Source organism: Crocodylus porosus, unplaced genomic scaffold (genome assembly GCF_001723895.1).
Source record: "Crocodylus porosus isolate Cpor-Errol unplaced genomic scaffold, CroPor_comp1, whole genome shotgun sequence".
Classification (NCBI taxonomy): domain Eukaryota; kingdom Metazoa; phylum Chordata; order Crocodylia; family Crocodylidae; genus Crocodylus; species Crocodylus porosus.
In genome coordinates this window covers 1947621-1958309 of record NW_017728919.1, presented here as the reverse complement: position 1 = coordinate 1958309, position 10689 = coordinate 1947621, and the positions used below count along the sequence as shown (strand labels likewise).

The window sequence follows — 10689 nt, the reverse complement described above, 5'->3', positions numbered from 1 at the left end:
AGCGCGGCGTGCGGTGCGGTGCTGTGTGGTGCGGGGGGCCCGGCCCGGCCCGGCCGGCCGCCGCCATGAGCGTGGAGGCGTACGGCCCCAGCTCGCAGACGCTTACCTTCCTGGACACGGAGGAGGCCGAGCTGCTCGGCGCCGACACTCAGGGCTCCGAATTCGAGTTCACCGACTTCACCCTCCCCAGCCAGACGCAGACTCCGCCCGGGCCGGGGCAGCCGGGGCCGGGGCAGGGCCCGGGCGCGGCCGGCGCGGGGCAGGGCCCACCGGGGCCCATCGAGGCGCAGGTGAGCCGAGGGGTGGGGGGGCAAGGGGATCACCCTCCTCAAGCACGTGGCGGCGGGCGGGCGGGCGGCTCCTCGCCTCGGGCCACCCCAGCGGGGCTTTTAGGAGAGGAGTCGGCAGGGAAATGCAACCTTGGGGCTCGGCCCAGGGCCGCTTCCTACTTGTTTACTGAGAAGTGTCACCAAAAGTGCGAATCCCAAGACTCTGAATGCATGAATGCCAATCAAGCAGCACCCTGAAAGCACGAATCCCAGAAGCCAGGGCAGCAGCTTGTGTGTCAGCCCCTGTCGCCACTGCCTGGGGCCTGGTCCGGTTCTTTGGGTAGATGGAAAAACTATAAAGCACTACAGCTTTGTTCCTTTAAAAACAATATAAATGAAACATCAATCTTTCATTAAGTGGGAAACGGCTCTGGGCTGAGCCCCACAGCTGCATTTCTCTGCTCTTTTATTGAAACAACGAAATAGTCAGGGGAAACGTTCTTTGTGAACTTGTGGGCACAATCCCCTCTCATCCGGCATCGGGACTCTGTGCTGGCGTGAGATCATCTTCAAGGAATGAAAGAAGCGAAAAGTGTCCGTGACAATGTGGAAATAGGTAGAAATTAGGAAAAAAAAAGGGAGATGGGGGATAGGAGCCAAAGGAGTAAGGGAGACTCTTTAAGGCCCAACTTCAGTTGGGAAAATGGGTTATGTTCTTCCCCACCACGGGGTCGGGGTGGGGTGGGGTAGGGTGGTTCTGCTGCTACCTGGGGCTTTGGCCTGGGCTTGGGAAGGAAGGGGAGAGCACTGCTCGGGGAGGGAGGAAAAGGAGTTGGGGTCATACAACTGCAGAAGGAAGTATAATCATTGAGGATTGCCGATGCCTCAGATTTGTGACTTGGACTCTAGGAAACATGTATTAAAAAGAAAAACAGTGGTTTCATATGGTCATAGTAACATCAAGGTTGCAGCGTGTTATCCAGGTCGCTACAGGCTGCCCATCCCTGTGTGTGTGGTCCTGCTGCCCTGCAACGAGCTGTTTGCAAACCGTGGGGACATTAAAATACAAGTTTTAAAGGTGAATTGAAATGCTGATAAAGCCCAGAATCAATTCTAGTATGTGAAGTATGTTTCATTTTGGGTTGTGAAAGCTTGCGTTCTTACTCGGTCTGTGCTCCTGCTGCTAACTTATCAAAGACAGAGTTGGGGTTGTAGGACCCTGTGTTGGTTTTAGCTGCAGTTGCTGGTGTCAGTAGCAGAAACCCAGACCCCTGAACTCAGGTCTTGACAGGTATTTCTCGGTTCACCTTTGTATCTTTTTCTTGTGCGTTTATTTGGATGTCAGATCTGTAAATTCAAACCTGGGTGCCAAAAAAGCACGCATGGTGACAGGACGGCTTGTTTGGTAGGGTAAAAAATAAACTTTTTTTCCAAGCGGTACACAGGTCGATCTCATCAAAACCCTGTGTGCGCCAAACCTGTAAGTTTAACCGGGTTGTATTGTCCTATGTGTATAGGTATAGTTTCGTAGCATACGCAAGTGCCATGCTTGTACCATATATCATCCTGTCATAAGTTTCTAGGAGCTGTCACACCACTTCTGTGTTTTGTTTGGTGGTTTGCTCACATCTGGGGGTGCTGCCTCGTGATTTTCCTGGTTGAGTGCCGTACCAGTGTTAAAAGTCTCTGCCTTGGGATTAACACTAAAGGCATTTTCCTGTTTTGAAGTGAACATGTAAAGAAGATATTGAGGTAGCAAGGATAAATCTACCCCCACTCAAGGGAAAATCTTATTTTGAGTTTTATCAACAAGCTGCTGAATAGTTTTCAAAACTGGCAAAACAAAACAAAAAAAGAAGTGCTTTTCTTCATGTTTACCAAGCCTGTATTTTTTTGCTGTTTTTTAGGCAGTATAAACTATAGTGTACCTCGGACCAAGTTTGCTTTGCGTTTCCAGTTTCGGTACATATCTGTCCAGACTTGCGCCTGTTAACAGACCCAACTTGCAACAGTATAGGAAATGGCACTTTCCCACATAAGGGCTTTCTTCCTGTGACAGGCATTAAGCTGAGCACTTTGAAAGTCGTTGAAGTCGACTAGTGTTCCACTAGCAAGGGAATAAGGGGTCAGTAGTGCACAAGTGATGGCCATACAGTTTCTTGCTTCACAGGTCAGCTGATCCAGCCCTTTTCTAAAGCCTGTATGTAAATCAGCCTTTCTGAACTCACTGTTAAACTCCTGATCTTGTCACTACATCTGTCTTACCTCTGTTTCTCACCACGTACTTCCTCTTCTCCCTTTCATATTCTCCAGGGCCCTCTCCAGGCAGAGATTTAAAATAGCTGCTTTTGGCACATTAGCTCATATGCCCACTGACAAGTTTTTTAAAGTCTACTGTAGAGGAGGGACATGGCTCAACTCAACTGCTAATATGCTCAACTGGTTGAAAAACTGCTTGGCGGAGGATAGCCAGATAGGGCTGTAGCCTGGAGTGTGGGAGACTCGGGTTTGGTTTCTTGCACCTCCAGATCTCTTATGTGATCATGGGTACATTACTTGGCCTCTGTGCCTCACTTTTCCCATCTGTAAAGTGGGGAACTCTGAAATGCACTGCCCCATAGGACACTGGGGGTGGATAGGTAAATAGTAAAGCACTTGTACTCTAAGATAAGGTGGGTTATATGCCTGTAATAGTTGGAAAGGGCGCTGTGCTTCCTGTCTACACGAGTCTTCTAAAAGCACATGGCCTGAAATGCTGACAGCACACCTTGCAGTCTAGCTGTATACGGCTCAGGTGTTCATTGTGTAAGGATTTGTACGTCTTGCTGAAACTGTCTTTTTGTCATTGTCCTTCTTCTCTTCTTGTCTGCTTGGACTCGCTTGCTTTATCCCAGTAAACAGAGATTTTATGTTCTTTGTTTCTTAAAGGCCTAGAACATGCTTCTGGCTACTGAAAAAATCCCCAAATGCTCGTTCTGGGACAGCATATGATCCTGTCTTGCAGCTAAGTCAGGCAGTGCTGGAATGGGTATTATACCCGGTAGTAATCACAGAGACGTAGGGCTGGAAGAGGTCATCTAGGTCACCTCCGTAGAGTCGAGTCCCATAGTCTGAAGTGGACTCTTTTCCAGCAACGGGCCTGGCGTTTTACCTGTTGAGTTTTGCAGCTGTTTCCGCAGCTTTAAACTTGCTGTCTGACTCCTAAGCAGAAGGGCAGCAGGTGAATATGCTTTTGCCTGTGTATGCATCATCTACCAGGGATTGCTAGCTACTGGCATAGGCAGTGCTTTTTGAAGAAACAGAATAAAATTTCCACGTTATTCTTGTTGTTATTGATTTGGAAAGTAACTTATCCTCTCAGGAGAAACTTCTTTCAGGTACTTTATCTCAGCAGAGAGAGCAATGCCATTAAGTAACTTTGTCCCCAGGGTTTTCTCTGGTGTTTCTTGTTGATTAGTTTTGCTAAGGAACAGGTTAACTACTTCTAGAGTGCCAGTTTCTCTTAACCTCCCTCCCACATTTTAAACAGTTTATGAGAGGGTAGTTAAATTCATTGTGCTGAAACTTGGCAGTCAGCACATTTTTAAGCTTAAGAGAAGCCCCCCTTTAATAGCTGGGTGACAGTGTCAAACTTGTAACAATATGTACAAAAGCTAAAATTGCAAGAAGGTTTTAAAACAACAGTTGAGTCACTTCCTCATTGCTGGTTTGCCAAGCCCTGAAAGGAGGCGATACGTTTTTCCTAGCAACAGGTGACATCATTCATGCCTGAAGATGTGAAAGGATGAAAGGTCCCGAGCACCTACGTTGGGCAGAACGGAGCACGACACAGCTCCGAGCCCTTCTCTTCACTGCTGACATGCTCTTCATTTCACTTCATTTCACCCAAGGAGCCTTTTAGTTTCACTGCCCTTTGAAATAATAATAGTAGAAACAGTTGAAAAGCCTCTATAATTAGTGGCACCAGTTATCCACATTTGTTTAAGTATTCAAACATTTTGATTAAATTTATCAGCTGACTTTTTAAATGTATCATTACTTTTTCAAATAGGCCAGTTACAGTCGAAGTGTCATTGGCACATGTGTGGCAGTTGTGCTTGTAAGAATTCAAATGAATTTGAGGTGTGAATATTCTCTGCATGTTTCATGACCAGTTAAGCTACTTTTATATGAAATGCCAGTTTTTACACTTAAGGAACTACCTGTTATCTTTTGGTGGGTGGTGAGGCTGGGAACCATCAGTCTAATCTGCTTTTGTGTGCTGGTGCAGTTTCTCCAACTATTGGAATTGTTTCTTCCTCTCTGTTTTATTAGCAGTATTGATCCCTCACATTGCTGTATTCTTCGTTCCTTAAACCTGTTGGCTATCATTTTAATAGCTACATTTGCAGAGCATTACATTTATGCTAACAGTTCACACTCTTAGGTTAATGGGAGGCACATGGCCCTGCATCCTGTACTGCACCTGGGATACTTTTATGGTTGCAAGTTTCAGAAAGTGTTGTAATTTGTAAATGAGTACTTACTTGTTTTCAGAATCAACTGTGGGAATTGGATGTTAACTATCATGCACACCAAAAACTAGTTTGCAGAGATTTCCAGATGGGATATTCAGGGAAGTGGGTTTATGTTCTCCTAATTTTATGTAACTTTTGAATTGCAGGTTGGGGTGGGGGGTGGGAATCTTAAGGCTGCTCCCCCAAGATATCTAGTGTCCAAATAACAATCATCTCTTAATATGGAACCTGGAAGGAGTGCGCCTTCTTACTACTTGGTCTTGGTTCTGATACTAACTACTGATATATTTCTTCAGAAAATCTTTGAGTTCAGTGATGGAGGCTACAAGTCTGAATAAAACCTGAAATAAGTTAAAGGGCTTAAAGGGCCCTGGTCTCCTTTAATGCAAGGCTTTGCTTTCTTGCCATTGGGCTGGTGGGAGATGATGGAAAGCAGTATTTCATTGTTTGGGGGAAGTAAAGCAATTTAATTTTAAAGTTACTGATATTTTATTCCCCCACCCCAAGGGTAACTAGCATGTAGTACTGATTCAGAACAGTACGTTAAGCCTATGATAATCAATGCGGTCGGGTTATCATGTTTACTTTCCTGATGGTGAATTTAGGATTAAGCAGTATGCCTCTCAATATTATTCCTAATTGTTTCCTTGTTTTTCGAATGCTGTTGTTCATAACAGATTGAAGCTGAAGCCACCAGTTCTACGTGGCACTGTCTTTTGTACTAGTCTCACTTCAATCTGAGTTGTCTCAGATTATTTTCTTAATGACATTCATTCCTGGGATTCAAAACAAGTAAACCCAAATCGTTCCAGATATGGTAGAAGACTGGAAATTCATTATATACTAGATGTGTCTGAAAGCTTGCCATTATCTTGTGGGGCATTCTTGCCTTGTGCTGATCCCCAGTAGTTGGAGAACATAAAAGCCAAATATATTTGTACCATGAATAAGCCTTGTACTCCAAGCTCTGCTGACACATCAGCAGCAAGTGTTGCAAGGTTTCCTACTTGGGTGGGTAGTGCTCCAGTTGTGCCAGGATATTTCCATTGCAAGCTTGGTGTGTATAGATAGGCTTTATTGCTCTGCATCTTTGACATACTGTTATTCGGAAACTTGGCTGATGAAATATCTGTTAACATTATATCTTGTGGTACTTGTTTTCTTGAATATTTTATAGTGATAATGGCACTTATTAGGTGGGGGTTTTTTCAATTGAAAGACTTATGGAAAGCTAGAACATGCTTAAAAATATTTGAAGTTCATTAATTTTCATTCTGATCTAATATGGAATACAGTTCTGTGGTGCAGGATGTTAAAGTTAGTTCTGCACTATATGTGCAGTATGGATTTTGGGTTGGAGAATTAGACATAGTTGCGGCAGACTGAACAATTTTTTTTGCTTAGAAAGAGTTGCTTCAGTGTATTTTTTCTGCACCCCTCATTTCTTCAGGTTTTGGTTCATTTACTCATGTGCATTTCCTGTGCTGTGATTGTGATGACCCTTTTGTGAATAAGCAAAGGGGAAAGGACAGAAGTGTTCATTTAGTTACCGATATATGCTCCTATGGTCCGTACTTGACATTTTTATCTCCCTCCTTCCTAACTGTCTTCAAATTATCACAAGGCTTTGTGAAGGAATGGAAGGTACTGGCCTCTCAGCTTTCTGGCATGGGATACAGTTTGATTTTTAAGTTTAACTACCCACTTTCCATTTTAGGTTAATGGACCTGATGGCATCCTACAGAATGGTGCTGTGGACGATAATGTGGCTAAAACCAGCCAACTTCTGGCGGAGTTGAACTTTGAAGAAGATGAAGAGGACACCTACTATACCAAGGATCTTCCTGTGCATGCTTGCAGGTAGGCTGTGAAGGGGAGCTGCTTGGGTTTCAGCATTCAAAATGAAAATGGCATGTCTCTGGGGCAGGCAGTGTCACTAATCTGAGTTGTCTCCATGCAGATATGCTGCAACTTATGGTTCTTCTTGTCTTGGTTTGCCCAAACTTAACTGCGGGCCAAAAGAAATGAGCATCTCAGTAGCAGTGATATTTAGCCAGCTTTCATGGGCGTTGGAGACGCATGTTAGTGTGATGTTCTGAAAGCCTTGGAGGCAGTGCTGTAGACATGTTCAACTGATGTCTTGTTCTGTTTAGTAAATACACAAACGCTCAATTGGCGCACAGACAGCACGTGTGTAGTTTAGCCTGAATATGAGCAGCTTTCCTTTGCTGCAGTGTCTGTGTACCTTAACGTTGCATTGCTGGGAAGATAGTGCCCTCTGGTGAGCCCTAAATATGTAATGGATTGGCCAGCTCACTTTTCAGAATCCGGCCCCCTGCTGAAATGCTCTCACTTACAATCAGGGTGCGTTTGACTTCAGAATGAAATCTGTCATCGTGCAATGTGGATGGACGCGAGTGAGACCGAGCTGATCGATACAGAGTTGATCAAAATGACAGGAACATGGAATAATATTTTAACCCATGCTTGTGGTGTTGCTCTTGTGCTTCTGCTTGCTAGTTCCATCTTTTGTCTGTGTTTCAGTGAATAGTTTTTAATGCTTATGTCCCTGCAAATATAAAGTTACACGATCTAGTTTTTCCCTTTTTTGTTCTAGTTACTGTGGCATTCATGACCCAGCCTGTGTGGTTTACTGCAACACCAGCAAAAAGTGGTTCTGCAACGGGCGTGGCAATACGTCCGGCAGGTAAGGATCAAGGGACAGAAGAGACAATCGTTCTGTGGTTGCAGGTGGAACACATTCAGTTTCCAGTGTAGCACATGGTACTTCCCTCTGTGACAGTTGACTGGAAAGGAAAGTTGTCTTGTAAGCATTGGCTTTTTAGCTACAGAGCTAACAAACTGTAACTTGTCATGTTCGCTAACAAGTGAGGTACAGGTATCATCATGTAAGCTTCCAGGCTCCCTCTTTACCAGCCTTCCCATTGCTGCTAGCGCATACTGGCGGGACCTGTCCTTGTGAAAGGCAGTAATCTTTTTCTGAATGAGGCTTCCAGTCCTTTCATTCTCTCATCCCCTGTTTATTAGATGAATATGCTGCCACTGCTGCTTTGTATCTGCGGCTATTGCTCAGCAGCATTAATAACTGCTGGTCTGGCCCTGCAGTTGACCCAGGTAACTTTTTTTTAAATCCTTTGACAAATGTCCCATATCATCCAAGCAGTGAAAGACTGTAGCAGCACCACCAGTCTTTTGCTAAAAAGAAACTGGTGTGTTCACAGTAAATGCAGAGGGTTTTTCTGCTTTTTGTAATATTTGCTGAGCTCTTCGCTGGCCTTAAATTAGGACTAAATCAGACTAGGGGCCTGTCAGTAGTTATATGCTATGTACAAACTTGCATATGTTCTGGTTGTTTCAGCCACATTGTAAACCATCTGGTGAGAGCCAAATGCAAGGAGGTAACTCTCCACAAAGATGGGCCTCTTGGAGAGACTGTCTTGGAGTGTTACAATTGTGGATGCCGAAATGTGTTCCTCCTTGGCTTCATTCCTGCAAAGGCTGACTCAGTAGTAGTCTTGCTGTGCAGGTAAGAGAATCCCTTTTTTGGGAGTTCCTATACAGATAGCCTCATTTTTTTTTTTTAAAGACAGTGCTGTTCTCATTGTCATACAGTACAAAAATATTGCTTGTATTCCAGCACATGTACTGGCTTTGCATATTACATAAAATCACACACTTCAATAAGGACGTCTCTTATTATGGAAGGAATGGAAGGGCTTTCTCTCCATCAAGCTTATTACTGGTTTACTGCATGTTTACCGAAGTAACAAACCAAATTAAGACAATTAATTTAGTTGTGGATTGTGGCTTCAACTATATGTGTTTTATTGTGCTGTAGCTTGCCATTGATGGTGACCAGGCACTGGCAGTACCTCTGTCCCCACTGCTTTAACCTATGGCATGTTTTAGGGTGTCCTTGGTATTTTGGATATTGTTCCTTGGAGGTATGGGCTTGAAGTGAGGACAGGGGGATTCCTTGGCTTAAGGATTGCCTATATACACGCATGAGACTCTACTCCATGACGTAACAGTAGATCTATTTCTATGGCAGGCTTCTTGCATTGTGTAACTGAGCATCAGAACTAGCCCTCAGGCTCTCTTTTGGCATACTGCGTATGGTATACGGTCCTAATGAGCAGTGACCGAGAAGCAGATGCTTATTGAGAAGTTTGATACCCTAGCTGAGCTGTGAAAATTTTCAGTCGGGAAATATCATTTGTTGGGTGATTCTAGAGAAGCCATTTCCATGGTCAAAGCAGCAAATACAACAGCTGATCTTTGTAGATTTATGGCCCAGCTTATTTTTCCTGTGTTACAAAAGGGAAAAAAACTTCATGAGGATAAACTTGTGCTTACACTTGTCTAATTTAATAAATTCTTTTTCAATATCTTGGTTGTGCAGGCAACCATGTGCCAGTCAGAGCAGTTTAAAGGATATTAATTGGGACAGTTCACAGTGGCAGCCTCTTATCCAAGACCGCTGCTTCCTTTCCTGGCTGGTAAAGATTCCCTCTGAACAAGAGCAGCTGCGAGCCCGTCAGATTACAGCTCAGCAAATTAACAAACTGGAGGAACTCTGGAAGGTATGTGCCCCTGCATACACATGGGTTGTGAAGCACAATAGAAATTCTGCTGTTTGTCCTCCCCTGTTGTACTGTGGAAGGTCAGCAGTTTCACAGCTTGGTCCTTGTGGCTCAGAGCATGACATTTGTTTTCTGATTCTAGGAAAACCCATCTGCAACCCTTGAAGACTTGGAAAAACCTGGTGTTGATGAAGAACCGCAGCATGTCTTACTTCGATATGAGGATGCTTATCAGTACCAAAATATCTTTGGACCTTTAGTTAAGCTTGAGGCAGACTATGACAAGAAACTCAAGGAATCCCAGGTAATGCTGAAAGATGCTTGGTTAGCTATGCTTACACACATTGACAAAGCTAAAATCCCAGTGCTGGGGTTTGAAACTGTCCTGAATTCAGCCTTTTCCTCAACTGTGGTTCTGTGAAAGATGTCCCATATCTGAGAGAACTGACCAGGGTCACTGGCTGTTCCTCTCCCCCATGGAATCTCCCTTGCCTGTCTAACAATTTGAATTGGAATATAAGCTTTCAGTGGAAGTGCAGATGTTAGTTGGGGGTGATCACCTGGCCTGTGAGATCATTGTATGCTTATATAGAATGCCTAAAATGTTGGTGTCCAAAGCAGCATTTGCAAAGAAGATAAAGAAATTGGAGACGATTGAAAAAAGGAACCTCATTCTGTAGAAATAGTTCAATACATGAATGAGGCAAAACTGACTTTTACTTTGAGCATAAATATTTGCCTGTTTTATAACATTTTGAGCCTTTCTGGTTGTTATTTCCCAGCATTAGAGTGAATGGATGATAATCAGGAAATAGATATGTTATTTAGCAAACAGGTTAAGAAAGTAAAATATGTCTTTTCTGTACAATTAGACCCAGGATAACATCACAGTGAGATGGGACCTAGGCTTAAACAAGAAGAGAATTGCTTACTTCACTTTGCCAAAGACTGACTCAGGTAATAGTGACTTTGTTGCCTATTTCTGCCTTTTGGTGTCCAGGAAGTAGCATTCAAATATTGGACAACTATGATACTGTGATTTGGCACAGAAGAGTTCCAAAATTTTTTTTCTGTTGGAGGGTGGGCTCACCTGTACAGATTTTGGAAGTGTAACTGCTTTTAATTGTCATCTTAGATATGCGTCTTATGCAAGGAGATGAGATCTGCCTGAGGTATAAAGGAGACCTGGCCCCTCTGTGGAAAGGAATTGGTCATGTTATCAAAGTCCCGGATAGTATCCTTTACTTAATAAGCCTTTGAGAATGGAGATGCAGATCATTTGCTTTTGGCTAGACTGTA

General features: G+C 43.8%; 1 protein-coding gene across 4 annotated transcripts in view; it reads left to right on the top strand.

The window, feature by feature from the left end:
- Positions 1-6: 6 nt before the first annotated feature.
- Positions 7-10689, top strand: part of UPF1 (UPF1, RNA helicase and ATPase) — a 21439-nt gene continuing 10756 nt past the window's right edge. For 2 of the 4 annotated variants that reach the window (XM_019538343.1, XM_019538342.1), the window contains exons 1-8: positions 7-290; positions 6504-6646; positions 7404-7493; positions 8166-8333; positions 9210-9390; positions 9533-9694; positions 10263-10347; positions 10526-10624. In XM_019538343.1, coding sequence (XP_019393888.1) covers positions 66-290; positions 6504-6646; positions 7404-7493; positions 8166-8333; positions 9210-9390; positions 9533-9694; positions 10263-10347; positions 10526-10624 — 1153 coding nt within the window. In that variant the 5' untranslated portion in view covers positions 7-65. Of the gene's footprint in view, positions 291-6503; positions 6647-7403; positions 7494-8165; positions 8334-9200; positions 9391-9532; positions 9695-10262; positions 10348-10525; positions 10625-10689 lie in introns of all 4 variants that reach the window. The other 2 variants (XM_019538341.1, XM_019538340.1) reach the window with 1 other exon arrangement.